At 51.4% G+C, this 22,007-nt stretch overlaps 1 protein-coding gene across 13 annotated transcripts; it reads left to right on the top strand.

Moving 5' to 3' along the window:
* Nucleotides 1-10,437: 10,437 nt before the first annotated feature.
* Nucleotides 10,438-20,568, top strand: LOC144373079 (uncharacterized). 13 transcript variants are annotated; one of them, XM_078036177.1, is made up of 6 exons: nt 10,438-10,511; nt 14,240-14,566; nt 14,992-15,121; nt 15,312-15,743; nt 15,929-16,041; nt 16,877-18,376. In XM_078036177.1, the coding sequence occupies exons 2-6, from the start codon at nt 14,554-14,556 to the stop codon at nt 17,221-17,223; spliced, it is 1,035 nt and encodes a 344-aa protein (XP_077892303.1). In that variant the 5' UTR covers nt 10,438-10,511; nt 14,240-14,553; the 3' UTR covers nt 17,224-18,376. The 13 variants fall into 13 exon arrangements, with proteins under 13 accessions (XP_077892303.1, XP_077892302.1, XP_077892301.1 ...); XM_078036176.1 differs by lacking the exon at nt 10,438-10,511 and adding an exon at nt 10,973-11,230; XM_078036175.1 differs by lacking the exon at nt 10,438-10,511 and adding an exon at nt 12,196-12,601.
* Nucleotides 20,569-22,007: the final 1,439 nt, after the last annotated feature.

Below are 22,007 nucleotides of genomic sequence, written 5' to 3'. Positions count from 1 at the left end.
AATTAAAAGTCAAGTTAGCAAGGTTACTCTCTGCACAAATCAATCAAATTCCCATAAAATAAAAAATGCATAGTGGGAAAAATTTATAACTACACGTATAAAACATACAAAAATAAATCAAACGCAAGTGTGCAAGACCTGACACTGAAAACAGCCACATCCCTGAAGGCAACCAGCACCAGTGTGTCCCCAGGTGGGATCTGTGTGGGGCCAGTCTGTTCCCCATATGCACAGCACAGGGCGAGGGTCTGGGGCCATGTGCCGTCCACAGGGAAAGCCGATTATCCCTATCAATTCACAGGTAAGTGCAGGTGCACTGCAGATCTCAATGTGAAAAATAAAGCCAAAGTTTTTAGAAGAAACAATAGACCATCTTTATGATTGGAGTAAGCAGAGATTTCTTAAAAAGGAGAAAAAATTGAAGAATTTGGACACAATAAGGTTAAGTACTTGTGATTATCAAAAAACACTATTGAAAGAGCCAAAGGATAAGCCCCAGAGAAAGGGAAAAAATACTTGCCACATGCCCATCCAACAAAAGATTCACACCCGAAAATGTAACACATCTGACCAAATTAAAAAAAAAAAAAAAACAACATCATTGGGAAAAAACACAGGCCAAGATGGCCAATGATCACAGTGAAAGGCACCAGACTTTACCATCAGGAACATGCACATCAGATTTCAGAGGAAAACTGAATTCCCCATCTGAAAAGATAACATGCAACAGAGATTCACTGTCAGCTCCGGGGGTTGTGGAATGGTGATGCCCATCATCTTGTAAATGGTAACACTCTGGAAAACAGGGAATTGGTGGACTGAATATTGAACAGCAACGTCTCAGCAGCTGGGAGCTGCAGACCATGCAGGGACTCGTGGTTGAGCCAGTGTTACACGTGAAGCTCTAAGGCAGCAAGGACCACTGAGCTGTGACTTCTAGCAGCAATGTGACAGATCTTAGGATGAAGAGCCAGGCCCAGCAACTGCCTCCTACAAGACTCTACTGTGAGAATTCCAAGAGGAAAAACCAAGGTAGCATCATGGTCAGAGCAGTGGCTGCCGCTGGAGCAGGCAGCAGCGGTGGGCCCAAGGGGCTAGAAGAGAATTCCGGGAAAGGCAGGCGTGTTCTGCTCATGAAAGTCCACTGTATGTGTGCTGGACACCTGTGACTTCATTCTATAGCTCAAGGATGCCCTTCTTCAAAAAGAAGTCTTCCAAACTATGTCTCTTCATATAAAACCACACACCTTGATCACGTAATGATTCTTCCAAACCTTTATTTTGTAAATGTGATTTTTATGCCTTACTGGAGTTCAGAATTCTTGACCTGCTTGATAATCTTGCTCACATTTGTCAGTCAGCTCTGCCGTATTAATTCTGACTCCCAGAGTGTCTTCAATATAAAATTTACACATTCATAAAACTTTTTTTTTACACTCTACCTTCAAGGTCTCAATAAATTTTGGCATTTTTGTGTTGAGAAGTGTTTTCATGTGAAGTCATCTATCAACAGTGTCTTTCAGCATGAAATGCCCACTGTGGACTTCTCCTGGGTCCTCTCAGGCCCATGGTGCAGGTCCACTGCAGAGGAAGGGCAGCAACACACTTTGGAAAAGAGGACCCTGTGGGGCCAGGCAATCCTGCACTCTAGATCCCATGCGCCTCCTCCCACTTCCCCAGGAGCTGTGAGCCCGCTGGGTTGCCTGGCACAAGAGCAGGCTTCCTTTCCCTGCGCCTGCTGCCGGCCCCTAGAGGGCCCCATCCAGGGAAGGGGAACGGCCTGCAGGAGGTGGATGGGTGGCCCAGGCTGTCCTCTGTCTTTGGAGCCTGCCAGGGGTGGGCGCCCTGCTTCCAGGCCACAGGTCCACAGGCCAGTTAGGGCAGGCTGGGTCTTATCAGCTTCCTCCAAAACCTTTCCTCCTCAATCTCTCTCTCCCTTAAAAACAACAACAACAACAACAACAAACAAAATAGTGATTCTAAGGGTTTCAGGAATATGCAAATTCCTCTCTCCGACATACCAAGAGATCCATGGTCTTGGTTCACAGTGGCCATAGTATCTATGGATATCTTACTCTGATCATGTGTCAAGAAAAGGAGGGCAACCACAGAAGTGGTCTCTGCTGCCTGCCCACCACAGAACCTGGTCGGGAGCCAGTACCAAACTGTCCTTCAGAGCCTTCAGCTTCTGCTTGTCCGCCTCTTTACCCTGCGACCTGCGCCCTCTGCACAGCGCTACCAGCCCAGCCCACAGACCTGCGCAGGAGCAAACACTCCGGCTCAGGCCCACGGGTGGTTTTGCGAGTGCTCCTACCACGTGGCACTTACACTTGGCACGGTGCAGCCTGGCTTGCTGCTGGGTTCTTGTCCCCTCCATGGGCAGGTAGGCAGCTGCCCCTGCAAAGCCATGCAGCCTTGCGGGAGCCCTCGGGCTGGGAATGCATGCTGTTCCAAGGCTGCTGTGATTATGTGAACTTGAAGCAGTGCTTGGGTCTGAGAATTGTCCTTGAGTTTGTTCTGCAATAAATTATTTAAGTGAGATGTGAAAGAAATAATTGGTTAATAACCACAATTGGGATTAAAGAGTAATTTTGATTTTCAAAAGATGCTTAAAAGGATAAATATTCATTTGTCTCTTTTTGCTATTAAAAAGAAATAAGCCTCCTTAAATGACTTCACATAATGGAAAAAATAGGTGGGTTTAAATGCTACCCTCCTTGTGGAGGTGACAAGCCATTGTCAAAGCTCCTGCTGGTGGCGGGCACCTGGGAGCAGGCCACTGGCCTGTGCGTTGCCTTGAGGGCATGGGCTGTGATCACTTGTGTTCTACTTGCTCAGTGAATGTGCACTGTGCAGGACAAAGACAAAATCCTGCTGAACAAAGGACACCTTTCTGGCCCCAGGAGGGGGCTTAAATTTTAGATGCTTAAGTGACCCAGCTCAGGCCGTGCTTAGCAAGAGTGTAGGGCACAGAAGCACAGTGAAGGGGTTGGCAAGAGCTTTGCCTTCCAAATCGGCCAAGTAGCAGGAGCCCTGGGGTGGGGCCTGCAGAGGGAAGCGGACCTGGGCTTTAGAGAGGAAAGGGAAGGGCCAAAAGGAAGGAGATCTAGAGGTGAAGGAGGGACCCGCACCATATGCTGTCACTCCCACTTGTGCCAAGTCTGGCTCAGTCCTGGCAAATCCTGTGCAGACCACGGGTAGATTTTTAAAAACTACATCATCTGTGTGGATGCTACCTGGGTAGGATTGGTGCTGTCCTTCCTAGCAGTGATTTATAGGACACTGAATGTCTAAGAAGCAATCAGATTTCCAGGTAGCTGACTGAATTCAGGTCCTCCTCAGTTGTAGAACCACAGGGCCACCTTTGTTTCTCACAGTGGTTTAGCCAGGACTTGAATGTAGTAAGTGCTCAGTAAGTACTTATAGATGTAGTAAGTACTCAGTGAGTCTTTGTAGATGTCGTAAGTGCTTGGTAAGTATTTACAAATAGAATAAGTGCTCAGTAAATATTTACAGAAGGCCTGAGCACAGAATTCAGCTTTCTCCCCTTTTGAGCACAAAAGGGAATAAAGATATATTTCAAGTTCTGAGGTTTGGGGTGTTTGGTTTTAGGAATGTGTGGTCAAGACCTTCAGGGCTTAATTCTACAGATAACCAGGTACTGTGTCAGGACAACTGAGCTAAACCTGGAAAGGGTTTGATCCAGGCATACATTTCAAAATTATAGCCATGAATTCAGGACACTTGCCAGGTCTAATTCTGGAAATTCTAGAAATGCTAGATTCTTTCCGTGCAGTAATAAAGGAGTACCATTTCATGACCCACAGCTGATGTTTGGTTTCTTACTCCATTTATAACCAAGTCACTTCCCAAATGTGATTTCTTCCAAGAAATTTCCAATCTGAAAGGAAGTCCAAATTAGCACAGACGCAGCAACCTTCTTGGCACAAGTGATATTTAGGAAGCAGCACTCTAACCCTCCAGCAGCCGTCCTGTGGGAAACACTGCTGGTAGGAAGGGATGGCCTCACGGTCAGGCAGAGCCCAGGGATACCCACTGCCTCCTCTTAACCTCCCGCAGCCTTTGCCTCCCAGGTGCCTCTGCCTCCAACCAGTGCAAATATCCACCCATTGGAGAAGACACACTCACCTGGTGGCCCTGAGGCCCTGCCTGCTTTCCCACCTGGCTCCCGGGCCCCACCCAGGCATGGGCCCTTCCGTCCTCTGGGAGCCTCTAGCACCCTCCAGCACCCTCTCTCCCTGGGGGGCAATCCTGGACTTCCGTACCAGGAGATCTGGGTGAATGTCACATGTAGTCAGTCCACGGAGCTGAGAGAAGGCGTGCTCCCAGGAAGCTCTGCAGAGAGAAGATTTGAGCCAGAGGTTCAGTGTTTCCTAGTTCAACTGCTACTCACAAGTTTTCCTGAGCTTCTCTCTGAAACACGAATCAAGCTGCTGAAGGTGAAGGAGAGCTGCTCACGGTCCACACTGCCTTGGCCTGGAGCCCTGAGCCGCTCCTCCTGGCCTGCGGCCCCACTGTCCACGTAGGTGGGACAAGGGTGCTCACCCCGGCTCCGCGGTCTGCCACTTTGCGAAGCCACGTCCCTCTCCTGCGTGACGGCCCTCTCGGCTGCACCCTGGCTCCCTCACCGGCCTCCCAGCTCTGTCCTCCATGGGGCCTGCTTCTCCGGGCCTGCTTCCTAGGTAAGGGTGCAACGCACGCCCTAGGAGCTACAGTTCTTCATTTCCTTAAATAAAATGTGTTGAGGAATAAGAAAAGCAGATGCCTAGGAACACAGTTCCTAATGATCCCTTGAACTCGGGGCCCCCGTTGGCAGATTCAAACACAGATGAAAATCCCCGGGAACCTGTTGAGTTTACCTGAAGATGTGAGGATAGAGGTCAGTGTGACCAGGCCGAGGAGTCTGCACTAACCATCCCATGAGGTGAGTGGACCATCTCTTCACATTATCAGAGAGAAAGTCAGAAAAGGTGGAAACAAAGGAATAAAAAGGCCATCCCAAAAGCTGGCTGCTCATCCCTCACAGTGTGTCTAAAGCTCTTCTAACACTTTCAGAAACTCATACTAGTGCCCCATGGAGAAAAATGTCATTAGTATTCTTAAATGTACTTAGATGCCCTGTGGAACCCATTTTCACTGCATAGTATTAGTCAATTTATATATAAGATGTTTGTGAAAGAATAATCTGAAGGCACCTGGAAGAAAATAGTTGTTATTCTTTTAAAAAATCTTGAAAATTTAAATAGTAGGGGTAGTGCATTTGCTTAGGGTGGCAAGACAGAAGGACATGGGGAGAGAAAGTGGGCAGGACTGGCCGCTGGAGAGGGACTAAGTGAGAGCTCTCCACACCTCCTCTGCTGAAGGCGGCACGCGTTGGTGTGCAAGACCCTGGAGAGCCTGGGCGCCCTGCAGGCTCCTTGGACTGGAGACAGCTGGCCCGAGGGCAGAGGGCGAGCGGGTTCAGAAGCCACAGCATGGCCTCTGGCTAAACCCCTGGCTGACAACCTGAGTACTCAGGAACCCAGCAGGCCATGGATGACCATATTCCACCCTGGTGCAGGCACATTAGTGCTCTAGCAAGACAGGGCAGACAGCCTCAGAAGAACACGAAATCCAAAGTTGCCATATGTGTCATCTACAGTGTCCCATTGCAATCAAGAATGATCAACCCTGGGCACAGAGAGGACAGGCCACCCCAAACCAGGTCCTTCCTGTGGTCCTTGACTTGGAGCTAGTGGTCAGTAACTGAAGATTAGCTCTCACACATACATTCAAATAATCAAAGATGATCCATAACTCAATAAAAATACATGATTAGTGAGTGATATAATAAACCAATGAAGACATGAAAACTGTATAAAACTACATAACTATATTAAAAAGCCACAAATTCCAGAGCTGAAAAGCACATCGTGGAATAAAAATCAGCTGAATAGGTCTGTCAGCACATGGACATGGACGAAGGAGTCCACTTAAAAAGGACAGATCCATAAAAATCCAATGTTAGGAGCAAGGAAAAGACGGAGTAAAGCTGAAGAGACTCTCAGGTCTTGGGAACAGGATGAGGCTTTCCAACACACCTACAAGTGGGGAATCATAGAACAATCAGAGCACTAGTGCCTGGAATTCTCCATCGATTTGCAAATCTATAACACTCTAAGTAAGTGCCCTAGAAGAAGAAATGCGTCTGGACGCCTTACGCTCCTGCCACACAAACCTCAGAGAGCACACCTTGAAAGCCGTCAGGACAATTCATGCTCTGAAAGGAACAATGTGACTTATGGGTGTTTTCTTCCAGAAGAGTGGGAAGCATGGAGGGTGGGATAAAATATTCAAAGTACTTAAAGAAAAATCATATAGCCCACAAATCTCTTACACACAAAGACAGAAAAGGATCTTGGATAAACAAATGCTGATGGAATTCTTGCAGCAGACCTGCGGTATAAAAACATCCAGAGAGGTCTTCAGAGTGAAGGCTTCAAGATGAACCCTCAGATCCACAAAAGAAGTGACCAACACAGGGACTGGTAAATACGCAGTAGAAATCAGACTTTATTGATTTGACCTTATTTTGAAACACAGTAGTGGCTTAATACATGTTGTGTATTTCTTTGATTCTCTTGAATTTATTAAACACACATGACCACTTAAAACAAAGTTTATAAAGTACATTTAAGGTTTATGATGTATATTGATATGATATATATGGCAATAAGTCACTAAGGAGTGGACAAATGAGGACGCTCTGACATGAAGTTCTCACTTGGTTGTGGGTGAATGTCAGTATTAACTGGAGGTGAAACATCACTTACAGCATCAAAGAAAATCAGCTAAATAGTCAACAGAGAAATTAGAAAGACACAGTGAGACATTCGACACGAAAGAAACAGCAACTGAATAGGAGACACGAAAGGGACGAGACCCATTTAAATCACAGAGCCACAGTCTAGACTTACAGTAGAACCAGACAGTTCCGATGACCACTCCAGGTCAGCGGTTGGGACTGTGGCCTCACGGTTAAATGTGGCCTGAAGTTTGCTGTCATTGCTCTGTGAGTTCAGCATTGCTCTGTTGGGTGAGGAAGAGGAAGATGAAGACGCTGGTGACCATGAAGAGGGAGGGCAGGGGACGAGTAGAAGTGCTCCTGATGTCAACCACCCTATGGCCGCAATGGGACTACCAGCCCCCTGTGACACTTGGACTGCTGTCACTTGGACTGGCAAAGATCAGCCATTTTCAGACTGGTTAAAAGAGGAAATCACATTAGACTTTGCTCGACATCAATACGGACCTGGTGGACATTTTTTAAATGGTAATAAAGAAATTATATGAAAAAATTCATGTTTGCAACTTTGATACTTTAGATGAAGTCGACAAATTCTTCAAAAACTAGGAATTATAAGATGGACTGGAGGAGGCAGAGAAATCCCAGCCACCTATGTCTACTATGGACATTTAAATAAGAATTAAAACTAGACCCACGCGTGCCCGTGTAAGCACCTCCAGGCCCAGACGCTTCCACTAGTGAAGGCTCTCTAAGAAGCGAGAGAAGGAAAGCACTCCCACATCTAGGACTTCAATTTTCTCTCAGTCCCCCCAAAGGGGAAAAACTCCCAAGAAATGTAAATACTGGTATTCTCAAAAAACACGGCTGTGAAAATTCTTATCAAAGTATGTGCAAACCAAGGAGACCGCATATAAAAAGGGTGCCAGACACACAGGAGGTGGGCGCATCCAGGAAGGCAAGGTTCAGTGACCACCCGAGGGTAGACTGATGGGAAGCTTCACTACTGTAATCAGATTCAGATCCTCTCAAGAGATGCAGAGAAACACCCGACCACAGGAAGCCCAGATTCGAGGTGGCGCTCTTCATGCACAGGAGTAAGAGACCCTTCACCTTGATGCAAGGAGTCTGTGAACACAGCTAAGTCTGTATTTAGTGGAAAAAACACCTGCAGGTTTCTGCTTATAGTCAGGAGCAAGGCAAAATGTCTCCTTTCACTGTTTTATCTAAAGTTTCACTGGAAGTCATCGTACAAATATGACAAGAAAAATCTAAAGTAATTTGGGCCTGAAAATGAAATATTTTATTTTTTTTTCATAGGTGATATGAATGTTTACACAGAAATCCTGAGGAAATTACAAAATAAGCTATAATTACTACGTGCATTTTACAAGGTTTCAGGACATTATGGAAACACACAAAATCCATTTTACTTTTTAATGCTAATCTTAAAACCATTCAAAACACCCATTTACAATGATATAAAAATAAGGTACTAAGAAATAAATTTAACAAACTATGTAAATCACATGTGCCCTGGATGCTAATAAACAAAGAAATTTCACAGTGTCAAAATATGTGGAGAAAGATCCTGAATCCACCAACTGGAAGACTCATTATCATGAAGATGGAACTCTTCTCCAGGCTGACCTATAAACTTAATCAATATCCTTGAAAATACATGTAGAATTTTGTGGAAATTCATGAGCTCATCCTAAAATGTATATGGAAATTCAAGACACCAAGGATACTCAGTTTTTTAAATGACCAAAGCCTGAGAAGTTTATCTGATTTAAGTCTTCTCTAAATACTGCATGTTCGAGACAGCAAGTATTACAGAAGGACGGACACACAGGTCAGCAGAACAGAATTAAGAGTCCAGAAACGAATCAGCTTATGAGCTCAGCTGAATTTTGAAAAATGTGCCTTGGTTATTTTTAGAGAAAAGAATTGCTTTTTAAATAAATGGTGCTAAAATATCTGGGTATCTGTGTGGATAAAAAAGAACTTTGACCCTTTCCTCACACTACACACAGGTATCATTCAAACGAGTCAGAGGTCAAAACTTTATAACTACGAATATTAGGGGGAAAATAGGAGAAAACCAACCTTTGTGGTCTTGGATTAGGCAAAGTTTCTTAAATAAGTCATGAAAAATACGAGTCATAGAGGAGAGAAGGGGGCTGAGTTGGCCTTTCTTCAAAGGACGCCATTAAGAAACAAAAGCGCTAGCCACAGGTGAGGGAAGTGTCTCGGACTCTGGACACAAATGACCCCTCTGTCAAGAGGCAGAGAGCAACTGCAGGAGGGACGGGGTGGAGCACTGTGTCAGAAAGAAGGTGGGGGTGGTCCTCTGCACCTTGGCCTCTGAGGCACATGTTGGAGGCCATAGAGGAACACGGGCCCAAATGGGAGCAGGTGTATGGGCAGGTGGGCGGGTGGGGGTGGGAGGGACAGCTCAGCTATGTCTTCTAGGCTTGGAATACACGTGCCACGGGGCCCCAGACCTCGCTCCTGGGCCTTATCCACTAGCAAGGAGACATATCCCCACCAAGATCTGGATGCAGACATTCACGAAGGTCATGAGCAGGAAATAAGCCAAGTGCCAGGCAGAGACTAGTGAATGTTGGCACTCCACCCCCCAAGAAAATGCCACCTCTCACCTGAATGTCACCACTGAACACCCTGACAAGTACCTGGGTAGATTCTAAAGTCAGAAAAGTTGGGGCAAAATCCCTGTAGATAGAGTTCCGATGTACAGGGTTCTAATGAAGTCAGTGTGAATACAGGATGCCCCTCGGCCACTGCATGGAGCCAGGGTAGAGATGGAGGCTGACCACTGATGGACAGCAGGGAACTCTGGGAGGAGGTGGGGGATGACCACTGAGGTAGAGCGGGGAACTCTGGGAGAAGGTGGGGGCTGAACACTGAGGGACAGCAGGAAACTCTGGGTGGAGGTGGGGGCTGGCCACTGAGGGACAGCAGGGAACGATGGGTGGAGGTGGGGGCTGGCCACTGAGGGACAGCAGGCAACTATGGGTGGAGGTGGGGCTGAGCACCAAGGAACAGCAGGGAACTCTGGGTGGAGGTGGGGTCTGAGCACTGAGGGACACCACACCAGGAAACTATGGGTGGAGGTGGGGGCTGGTTGCTGAGAGACAACAGGGAACTATGCATGGAGGTGGGGGTAGATCACTGAGGTGCAGCAAAAAACTATGGGTGAAGGTGGGGGCTGAACTCTGAGGGACAGCAGGGACCTATGGGTGGAAGTGGGGGCTGGCCACTGAGGGACAGCAGGGAACAATGGGTGGAGGTGGGGCAGGTCGCTGAGGGACAGCAGGGAACTATGGGTGGAGGTGGGGGCTGGCCGCTGTGGGACAGCAGGGAACTATGGGTGGAGGTGGGGGTAGACCACTCAGGGGCAGCAGGGAATTATGGGTGGAGGTGGGGGTAGACCGCTGAGAGACAGCAGGGAACTATGGGTGGAGGTGCGGGCTTAGCACTGAGGGACAGCAGGGAAATATAGGCGGAGGTGGGGGCTGGCTACTGAGGGACAGCAGGGAACTATGGGTGGCGGTGGGGGCTGAGCACCCAGAGACAGCAGGGAACTCTGGGTGGAGGTGGGGGCTAGTCGCTGAGGGACAGCAGGGAACTATGGGTGGAGGTGGGGGCTGGCCACTGAGGGACAGCAGGGAACTCGGTAGAGGTAGGGGCTGAGCATCGAGGGACAGCAAGGAACTCTGGGTGGAGGTGGGGGCTGACCGCTGTGGGACAGCAGGGAATGACAGGTGGAGGTGGTGGTAGACGGCTGAGGGAGAGCAGGGAACTATGGGAGAAACTATGGGTGCTGGCCGCTGAGGGACAGCAGGGAACTCTGGGTGGAGTTGGGGGCTTACCGCTGAGTGATAGCGGGGAACTCTTTGTGGAGGTGGGGGCTGGGCGCTGAGGGACAGCAGGGAAATATGGGTGGAGGTGAGGACTGTCCACTGAGGGACAGAAGGGAGGCTGGCCACTGAGGGACAGCAGGGTACTATGGGTAGAGGTGGGGGCTGAGCACAGAGAGACAGCAGGGAACTATGGGTGGAATTGGGGGCTGGCCTCTGAGGTACAGTAGGAAACTATGGGAGAAGGTGGGGGCTGACCGCTGAGGGACGGAAGGGAACTATAGGTGGAGGTGGGGGCTGGCTGCTGAGGGACAGCAGGGAACTATGGGTGGAGGTGGGGCTGACAGCTGAGGGACAGCAGGAAACTGTGTGGAAGTGGGGATGACCCCTGAGGGACAGTGTGGAACTATGAGTGGAGGTGGAGCTGACCGCTGAGGGACAGCCGGGAACTATGCAAGGAGTTGTTGGCTTACCGCTGTGGGACAGCAGGCAACTGTGGTAGGAGGTGGGGACTGAGCGCTGAGGGACAGCGGAGAACTATGTAAGGATGTGGTGGCGGACTGCTGAGGGACAGCGGGGAACTCTGGGTGGAGTTGTGGGCTGACCCCTGAGCAACAGGGGGGAACTATGGGTGGAGGTGGGGGCTGAGCACCTAGGGACAGCAGACAACTATGGGTGGAGGTGGGGGCTGAGCACCGAGGGACAGCAGGGAACTATGGGTGGAGGTGGGAGCTCTCCGCTTAGGGACAGCAGGGAACTATGGGTGGAGGTGGGAGCTGGCCGCTTAGGGACAGAAGGGAACTATGGGTGGAGGTGAGGGGTGAGCACCTAGGGACAGCAGGGAACTATGTGTGAAGGTGGAGGCTGACCTATGAGGGACAGTAGGGAAGTATGTGTGGAGGTGGGGGCTGACCGCTGAGGGACAGTAGGGAACTGTAGGTTGAGGTAGGGGCTGACCGCTGAGGGATAGCAGGGAACTGTAGGTGGAGGTGGGGCTGAACACTGAGGGACAGCAGGGAACTATGCGTGGAGGTGGGGGTTGAGCACTCAGGGACAGCAGGAAACTATGGGTGGACGTGGGGCCTGAGCGCTGAGGGACAGCAGGGAAGTATGGTTGGAGGTGGGGGCTGGCTGCTGGGGGACATCAGGGAACTATGGGTGGAGGTGGGGGTAGACCTCTGAGGGGCAGTGGGGAACTATGGGTGGAGGTGGGGGCTGGCCGCTTATGGACAGTAGGAATCTATGGGTGGAGGTGGGGCTGGCCGCTGAGGGACAGCGGGCAACTATGGGTGGAGGTGGGGGCTGGCTGCTGAGGGACAGCAAGGAACTATGGGTGGGGGTGGGGCAGACCTTTGAGGGAGAGCAGGGAACTATGGGAGGAGGTGGGGGCTGAGCGCTGAGGGACAGCTGGGAACTATGGGAGGATGTGCGGGCGAACCGCTGAGGGAGAGAGGGGAACTATGGGTGGAGTTGGGGGCTGACCCCTGAGGACAGCGGGGAACTATGGGGTGGAGGTGGGGGCTGAGCACAGAGGGACAGCAGGGAAATATGGGTGGAGGTTGGGGCTGAGCAAGGAGGGACAGCAGGCAACTATTGGTGGAGTTGTGGGCTGAGCATCGAGGGACAGCATAGAACTATGGGTGGAGGTGGGGTTGACCGCTGAGGGACAGCAGGGAACTCTGGGTGGAGGTGGGGCTGACCCCTGAGGTACAGTATGGAACGATGGGTGGAGGTCTGGCCTGGCCGCTGAGGGACAGCAGGAAACTATGGGTGGAGTTGGGGCTGAACACTGAGGGACAGCAGGGAACTCTGGGTGGAAGTGAGGCTGAGCACCGAGGGACAGCAGGGAACTCTGGGTGGAAGTGAGGCTGAGCACCGAGGGACAGCAGGGAACTCTGGGTGGAGCGGGCAAGTAAGGGTGGAGGTGGGGGCTGGCCACTGAGGGACATCAGGGAACTATGGGTGGAGGTGGGGGTAGACCTCTGAGGGGCAGCGGGGAACTATGGGTGGAGGTGGGGTAGACCACTGAGGGGCAGCAGGGAATTGTCGGTGGAGGTGGGGGCTAACCGCTGAGGGACAGCAGGGAACTCTGGGTGGAGGTGGGAGCTGGCTGCTGAGGGACAGCAGGGAACTATGGGTGGAGGTGCGGGCTTGCTGCTGAGGGAAAGCACGGAACTATGGGTGGAGGTTGGGGCTGAGCACAGAAGGACAGCAGGGAACTATGGGTGGAGGTGGGGGCTGAGAGCTGAGGGACAGCAGGCAACTGTGGGTGGAGGTGGGGCTGAGCACAGAGGGACAGCAGGCAACTGTGGGTGGAGGTGGGGGTCTGAGAGCTGAGGGATAGCTGTGAACTATGGGTGCAGGTGGGGGCTGACCATTGAGGGACAGCGGGGAACTATGGGAGGAGGCAGGGGCTGAGAGCTGAAGGACAGCGGGCAAGTATGGGTGGAGGTGTAGGATGGCCGCTGAGGCACAGAGGGCAACTATGTGCGGAGGTGGGGGCTGAGCGCCGAGGGTCAGCAGGGTAATATGGGAGGAGGTGGGGGCTGGTTGCTGAGGGAAAGCAGGGAACTATGGGTGGAGGTGGCGGATGGCCGCTGAGGCACAGGGGGCAACTATGGGTGGAGGTGGGGGCTGAGCTCCGAGGGATAGCAGGGTAATATGGGTGGAGGTTGGGGCTGGCCGCTCAGGGACAGCAGGGAACTATGGGTGGAGATGGGGGCTGGCTGCTGAGGGACAGTAGGGAACTATGGATGGAGATGGGGGTTGACCGCTGGGGACAGCAGGGAACTATGGTTGGAGGTGTGGCCAGGCCGCTGAGGGACAGCAGGGAACTATGGGTGGAGGTTGGGGCTGGCCGCTCAGGGACAGCAGGGAACTATGGGTGGAGGTGGGGGTGAGCACCAAGGGACAGCAGGGAAATCTGGGTGGAGGTGGGAGCTGGCCGCTGAGGGACAGCAGGTAACTATGGGTGGAGGTGAGGGCTGACCGCCGAGAGACAGCTAGGAACTATGGGTGGAGGTGTGGGCTCCCCGCTGAGGGACAGCAGGGAACTATGGGTGGACGTGGGTGCTGGCCACTGATGGACAGTCGGGGACTATGGTTGAGGTGGGGGCTGGCCGCTGAGGGACTGTGGGGAACTATGTGTGGAAGTGGGGCTGACCGCTGAGGAACAGCGGGGAACTATGGGTGGAGGTGGGGCTGATCACTGAGGGACAGCGGGGAACTATGTGAGGAGGTGGGGGCTGAGCACTTAGGGACAGCAGGGAACTATTAGAGGAGGTGGGGGCTGACCACTGAGGGACAGCGGGGAACTCTGGGAGGAGGTGGGGGCTGAGCACTTAGGGACAGCAGGGAACTATTAGAGGAGGTGGGGGCTGATCACTGAGGGACACCGGGGAACTCTGGGAGGAGGTGGGGGCTGAGCACTGAGGGACAGCAGGGAACTATGGGTGGAGGTGGGGGCTGAGCACTGAGGGACAGCAGGGAACTATGGGTGGAGGTGGGGGCTGACTGCATGTGGCAGGACCCTGTCTCTCTTCATTTTCAGGAGCAGGTGGGAACTTGTGAGTCTCTTTGGGAGGTTAAGTCCCACCTGCTGTTGCACCCAGAGCGGGGAGAGGCCCATGCTGCACTCCGCAGCCACCCTGACACCCTCAGAGCTCTGGCTTGGAGCAGCATGGAGGTGGCCTGCACAGCTGAGGCTGGGATCTCTCTCCTAGGCCTTCACAGAACACTGAAGGTGGAAGTGAGGAGGAGGGCCCCACAGGGCCTCTGTTCTCACCTTGCCTCTCCTGGGTCTGTGCTGACCTCAGAGCTGTAAGGAATAGCTGCCCGTGGGTGGAATGGCCGGAGGACATCCTTATGAAGGTGGCCAGTGAGTGAAACTTCAGGGATAGGCAGAGCCCACCCCAGAGGCCAGGCCCTTCCAGTGTGGCTTGAGCTGCTGCTCAGAGGAGGGGTGTGCACGGGGCCGACTAACCAGACTTGAGGATGGGGTGTCCTGGCAATCAGGTGGAAAGGCGAGAACCTGAAGCCAGACTGCAGAGTGTGGAGGGTGGGCACTGGCATCCCTGAGGGAGTTCTTGAGTAGAGGGACAGCAGGGCTTTAGGTGGACACCTCAGGAGACCTATGGGTCTCAAGGCTGAAGGCACAAGTGGACCAAGGACAGAGGCATTGGTCTTTCCCATTATCCCAAGTGGGGCTGAGGGACAAGGGTAGACTTGGGTGCAGGCCAGTGGGATGGCCAGACAGATGGCCAGGAGCGAGGGCAGAAGAAGGGAGGACACTTCCCTCCGCAGCATGTCGAATTGAGGAGGAAACTGGAGAGGACAAGAATTGGGCACTACAGGACTTAGCCGCAGATGACTGGGAGGATCCAAGAGCCACACAAATGGCGGTGGGACACACAAGGACAGGTTGTCGTGAGAGGTAGGACCTCAGCGTGGACACCATGCAGCTCACCATCTTTCCTGGGGACCAAGACGTGGGTCACACTGACCTCAAGAACGGTAGAGGTCTGTCCCTCCACTCCCTCGACACCTGCAAGGCTGCTGAGCGCGTAGGGGGGCCTGGCCCATCCCCATGATCCTCTGTTCCCAGTGTGGACGCTGCTCTGCAGTTTCAGCTTTGTTGCTGCGACCATCGAAGAGGCACCCTGTCCCATGGACCCTGCGCGGCTCCTGCTGTGTGGCAGCTGTGAAGACCCTCCTGGTGCACTGCCACCAGCCCCTCCTCAGCCCGGCGGACTTCTGCCTAAGAACCAGCCTCTGCCCTGCTGGCCTGATTTACTCAGCTCAGAGCACCCTCAAGGTCCCTCCTACACAGCATCTTCCTTCCCACAATCTAAATGGGTCATGCTTTCTGTTGGTTCCTGCTTCTCTCTCCTCGGAGACCTCTCTGCTCTGCGTCTGCCCATCAGGCCCTGGTCCTTAAAAGTCAGCATGATCTGGACACATGGACCCATCGCACTTCGGTGGTCCCTAGAGGTGGGCAGAAGAAGAGCTACGGGCAGCAGGTATCACCACAGGTCGCCTCCTGCAGACAGAGGGAGGTGAGGAGGTGCAGCTGCACTGGGTTCAGGCCAGTGGTTTGCATCTATCTGAGAGCAGTGTGCTCTCCACCATAATTCCCCTCTAGCCCTGGGTCTCTCACTTCCCTGGACTCTCGCCCCAGCAAGTGCCTGTAGCATTTGTGTGGAGTGGTTTTTGCTACTCACAACACGACCTTGTTCTGTAGGGAGACGGTCAGCCCAGGAGGGCCACAGGAGGACAGGGATTGCCACGAGGGCGTGTGTCTAGCTGTTGGGTCGTCCTGGCACAGCAGGGAAAGGAGCCTTCAGGGGGACACAGGTGTGTCATGGAGGGAGAGCCCCCACCTGTGAGCCACCGGGCTGTGGTCTCCTTCACTGTCCTGGCCCCATTTCCCGATCTGTAAAAAGAAGCAGCTGCCCTGAGTTATGTCCAGTGACCCTGAAGTCTCCGAGACCAGGTGGGTGCCAATAGCCCCTGAAGATACCCAGGCAGTGCCATCTTCAGCCTTAGATGTGACACCCCTGCTGTACAAGAAGTGCCAACCCAAGAAAGCACACATTGGTTTGGGAATGGCATCTCACCTGTCCACAGAAGTTTATGCTGACCCACAGTCCACTCTCTCATCCAATCCTAACCCTAACAGGCATCAGGAAAAGCTCTCACCCCATGCTGTGGTTCAGGAAACCAAGACAGAGACACGACTGCTTTTTCCAAGGTTTCTGCAAAAATAAAACTGAAATTCAGACTGGAGCAGGTCACCCTGCAATCCATCTTTCAAAGAGCACATGCCCACCCTTTCCCTTACCTTGGAGAGGGTCAGCAGACCCAGGCTGGACGTCAGTGCCCACAGGGAGGGCCATGCTACCTATCCTGTGGGCTGGGCCTTTGCTCTCCCTGCTCACCTGCCTGGCCTCCCTTGCAGGGCCAGCTCCTCCCCTGCTGGTCACTGCCAGTGCTCCCTGGGGAGTGTCACTGATTGTCCTGATTATTCTGAGACTTTAGTTAAAGCTATTCATTCCACCTTGGCCGTGGCTCAGGAGCCCTCTGGAGCGACAGCCACCTTGCCAGCCTGTTGCCTGCCCCATCGCTCCAGAGCCACGTTGGCCATATAAAGAAGGGCTTGTCACCCAGTGGGCTTCCCTTCTTGTGGCAGCTGCTGCTCCTGGACGCACCAGGGACCAGGGCGACTTTGCTACCAGAGTAGCTCAGCCCCGAGCTTCTCAGACTTCAGTTGCTGCCATGCCCACCCTGCCGTGCCCACCCTGCCATGCCCACCTCTGGAGCCACGGCGGCTGTGGAGGTGAGCTCGCTACCTGGGCCACCACAGGTGTGTCTCTGGATTGGTGTGGTGTATTCACCCTGCTGACAAAGCGCACAATTGTGAAGCTTGGTCAGATGTTCCAGGAAGTCAGGTTGACGTCTCTGAGAGGAGTCCCAGGTTCTTTCTCTTGGGGTGCCGAGATGGTCCTGGGGCTCCAGGTGGCTCTCCTGTTTGATTGACAATGTCTCCTAGGAAAGAGGCTGAGAAATTGGTATCCAGGTACCCTCCATAGCGGAGGGCTCTGCAGATAGGAGGTGGGAGCTGGACATTGGGTGAGAGGCTCTTGTACCTCTTGTGCAGAGACATTGTCCGCTCTGGGGTGTATGTACCCCTGGCAGTTGAAGTTCATGCCTACAAGGACAATAGTGCCATCACTTCTGCCTTGAACATTTTCACAGCTCCCAGAGACCTTCACGTGATGGGCAGCCTCTGTAGTGGGCTCACAGCCCCCGGTGGGCTCTGATTTCCTGATGCCACACTGACTGCAGTCTGTTTCACCTCTGTGTGCAGCACAGCCCTGGGCAGTTGCTCCCCCACTCAGAGCTCTGCTTTGCTCCCACCCTTGCCCATGTCCCCATCCTTCCAGCCATGAAGTATGAGTGGCTGCCCACATTCCTGGTGATCATAGGCCAGGGGACACTTAAACAGTAAAAAAAAAAAAAACAAAAAAAACAAAAAAACACCCACCATGAGGACAGTCAGGTGCCACTACAGGTCTGTCCTTACCAGAGATTCCTTCAAAGCAAGTCTGAGACTAAAACCAAAAGCCTCTCCTTGCTCCTGGCTCAGGCGGGTTTTCTTCTCCACTGGAGGGTGTGGAAGTGCCTGGGCTGTCACCGCCCAGGGGAGCTGGTGCAGCCAGCATGGGAGAGAGTCCCCATGGGAACCAGATGGACTGCTTGTGCCCCATCCTGGCCAGGGGGTGTGAATAAGACAGGGAGGCCTGTTCCCAGGGTGGCCAAGGCCAGCTCCAGTTCATCAAGTTCAAGTGGAAAGCTGTAGTAGCCACGCCTACCACCAAGGCTGCTGGAAGGTTCTAAGGTGCTGCTGCGGGCAGCAGCCTCCACAAGCATCAGAGCTGTGGGTGGCCGTGTGGTGAGCCAGCCTGCAGACACCGGCCCCAAGTCTGTCCCTCTGTGTGTCAAACTGAGTGCAGTCCCTGCCCAGGGACCTAGAGGAGGGACAGGGCTGAAAGATCAGCAGACACTGGACTGGCCCATTCTGTGTTTCTCACGATGCGGCATCTTGCTGAGAACTAATATTTTCAATATCTTCCCTTTCAGGGTCCCGGAACAGAAATATTACAGAGAGGAAATAAAATGCAGCAGAACATTTCCTCTAGTGATGAAATTCAGTGCCTGTGGGATTTTCTGGGGAGCTCAGTCACCCACAACGTGGCTGTCATGGTGCTGGCTAACAGGGCATCAACCACAAATTATTGGAAAAATAATTAGAAATCTTGCATCTGGGGCTGGAGCTACAGGGTCATCAGTGTCCTAATCTTGCAAGGCCACAGGCCCCAGGGCCCTGGGGCTGGGCAGGCTATGGGTCAATTTTCCAGGTCCCAGTCCAGGTCTCCACCAAAGGCACCATTGGTTCTGGGGACACTGAGCACTGATTCTAGACAGTTTGCCCAGGAGACGTCGGGGTGTTTCCAGAATGAGCTCCCCCGAAGCCCTGCAGTGCTCAATGTGCAGGACCGGCCTGCTGCCGGGGTCTGTGGAGCTTGTCTCTTAGAGGTGGGTGGGGCAGGCACAGGGACTCAGGCCCTGACCACAGCTGGACCCTGAATGACTGCTGCCCTCAGCTGTGCAGAGTGGACTTGCCCAAGAGAAGAAGGCCCCCTTAGGACCCGCTATGACTCCAGGGACAAAAAATAGAATCTTCATTTCAAAATGCCAGCCTTACCCCAGACCTGCACCTAATCAGAATCCACATTCCAACAGGGTCTTGGGAGCCCTCTGTGCCCCTCGAGGCCAGGCAGCCCTGGCCAGGAAGACCTCTGCTGGGCACTGCTGAGATGTTCGTATTGCATTTGTCTTTTGGATTCTCCAATTATCTGTCCAGCCTTTAAAATTACTAGCACCATTTTTCTATTTTAAACCAATGTCACCTTCATCGGAAGTTCACCCTGCCCTGTGCCCTGGATTCTGGGGGTGGCATGGGAGGAGGAAAGGAGGCATCTGCATGTTCCCTCTGCTCAGGTATCAGGAGCACCTCAGCTGTCTGAAATAGCTGAACTCCCCCTGTGCAAATTGCAGGTACTGAGTGCAGAGCCTGGCGCTGGGCTGGCATTTCCTTCTCAGGCACTCATCCTGCAGAGGGAGGAGCTTGCAGAGGAGGGAGAGCAGCTGCTCTTTGTCCTTGAGGAGGAGGCAGGTCTGTGCAGCTCCTGTCAGCCCCCACTCCTGCCTGGTGCACCCGGCCCAGGGTAGGGTATTCGGTGAAGGAGCAGCCCGAGGCCATGGGGAGCTGTGCAGGATGAGCACAGGCCCAGAAAGACAGGGACAGCCTTTCTTCTTAGAGGAAAGGCCGGAGGCGGTTCTGTTGCCAACTTCAGAGGCACCCCCGTTGAAACCCCACATGTAGGGACAGACTCCACCTCAAAGCTGCAACCCTGAAGGCACCCCTGCTTCACCAATCCCACCTGCCTGCCTGCCAAATCCAGCCCATGCCCTACCACAAGCAGCGTGTCCTGGGAGGGCACTCAGCCAGTGCCAGTGCCCACCTCCCTGAAGGCAGAGCCACCTTCAGAGACCCACAGTCCTGGGTGTGAATCTGACTGCAGACCTGTCGGCTGCGTGGTGTGCTCTGATACAAGTCATTCAACTCTCCAACCTTTACTATTTTGTCCTTAAATAAGAATCAAAACTAATCAATGAGTTTCTTTTCTCACTTCAAGTTCCCACACACTTTCCTTTAATTTTTTAAAAGCAGGGGGGACTACCAAAGAGGCATGTGGGAGAAGGAGATTTTCTGGAACCATCCAATCTCATTCTCCTCCACAAGTGCTACTAATTTCCAATGATTTCAGCTATCATCTGAGCACTTTCATCTACTTTCAGATTGCTTTTGATTTTTCAGGTGTGATTCCAACAAATATTGTTAACTGAAATTTTCTTCTCAAACATTTTTAAGAAGCAAATGAATTTTCTGCTTGACTATTTTGTACTTGCTTTCTTTTGGGGGAGGTCTGGGGATTAAACTCAGTAGCAATCAATTAATGAGCCACATCTTCAGCCCTATTTTGACTTTTACTAACAAAAATAGTCTCACTAATTTGCTTGGTGCCTCACCATTGTGGAGGCTGGGTTTGAACTTGTAATCATCCTGCCTTAGCCTTTTGAGCTGCTAGGATTACAGGCACACCTGGCCTAATTTACTTCTTTAGATTGTGTTGCTTCAGACAACTTGTTTACACTTATTTCACCTAATTGTTTTAGTAAAAATATTAAATATATGTCAGAATAATTATTGTATATACATTTTAGGCACATAGGCAAGAAATTTATTTGGTGATTTTCTTTTTTGTGTAGTACTTTGATTTTGCTGTCAGCACTGAAAACAACCCAAGAGTGTTCTACCTCTGACCTGCATCCCCAGTTTTTTTTTTTTTGTTGTTGTTGTTTAATATTGAGATAGTTGCCCATCCTGGCTTCCAACCTTCAATCCTTATGCCACTCTGGAATTAAAAGGATATATCACCCTGCATAGCTCATTAGGTGATGTCTAATGAATACTTACCTATCCCGAGAATTCTCTACTTGGTACAGTGGGTTGCACCTTTAGTAATACCAGCTACTTGGGAGGATAGAAGATCACAACTTTGAGGCCAGCTTCAACAAATAAAAACAAAAAATAAAAATAAAAAGTTCTGGGGATATGGCTTCAATCCTCACTACTTCCAAACAAAAACAAAAACAAAAAAAACCATTGAGAAATATTACACATATTGAGAAAATAATACTTATATAATTTGATTGCACATATCTTCATCAAAGCTAATCACTTCATAAAGAATACATAAATATAGTGCAGTCTTAATATGAATAATTCATACATTACCTCAGACAGCTACTTAGTTTCCTAAAACATGTCTAGATTATGTACAGTTCTTCTTAGAAGTTATTCAACTAGAGCTGAAAAGGCTTTAACAGCAAAATCATGTGAAATCCTGGCTGAGATTCCCAGCGCTCTGGAGAAAGCCACCCTCAGCCTAGATCTCAGTTTCCAAAGACTCCTCTAATGCCTGGCCTTGGAAAATCCCAACACGATTCATGGCAAGAGTTCTCTGAGATCAGTTCCAGAACTCAGTCTCTAATGGCATCACACCAGAGTTCAAGCTGAGGTGGACCCAGTCATCTTTTCCAACCACCACACAAAAGACCACTATTCTAACAGAAACACTCCCACATGGCCCTTGTCTTCTTCCATACAGACACTCATTATAACATTCTGGCTGGGGGTTTTCATAGGGGGAGCAGTCTAAGATGGTGTGCAAAGTAAGCTCTCATGCCCATCATATGCCAAATGTCATGGTGGCCTGGACACCCTTCCTGAGAAACAGGATAGATCAAATGGGCCTCTACTTAATACTGCTCTGCTTCTCAAATTAGAGGCCTCCTGCCTGCCAGGGGTAGATTCTTTATGCGTACTGGACTCATGAGAAAAGCCATACACCTGTGTGCTAGTTCCTGGAGGGCTTGCAACAACTCATTTGACCCAGAGGATCCCTGTTCTTACTTCATAGAAGTCAGGAGCCTGACCAGAGGAAGGCAAGAGACTTCATCCAATATTATAATTCTTTTTCATTCTTTTAGATTTGGATGGACACATGGGATTTTTCTTGAGTTTCCTTGGGTGCCTAGAATAATTTTATAGTATAAGACATAATCTTTTTTTTTTCCAGTTCAGAGTTCGAATTTCAAATTATCCTTGGACAGATAAAGAGAGACTGGGGAGA

The sequence above is a fragment of the Ictidomys tridecemlineatus genome, unplaced genomic scaffold (genome assembly GCF_052094955.1).
Source record: "Ictidomys tridecemlineatus isolate mIctTri1 unplaced genomic scaffold, mIctTri1.hap1 Scaffold_223, whole genome shotgun sequence".
NCBI classification, from domain to species: domain Eukaryota; kingdom Metazoa; phylum Chordata; class Mammalia; order Rodentia; family Sciuridae; genus Ictidomys; species Ictidomys tridecemlineatus.
The sequence above is the reverse complement of the archived record's forward strand: the minus strand, read 5'-3'. Positions and strand labels throughout refer to the sequence as shown.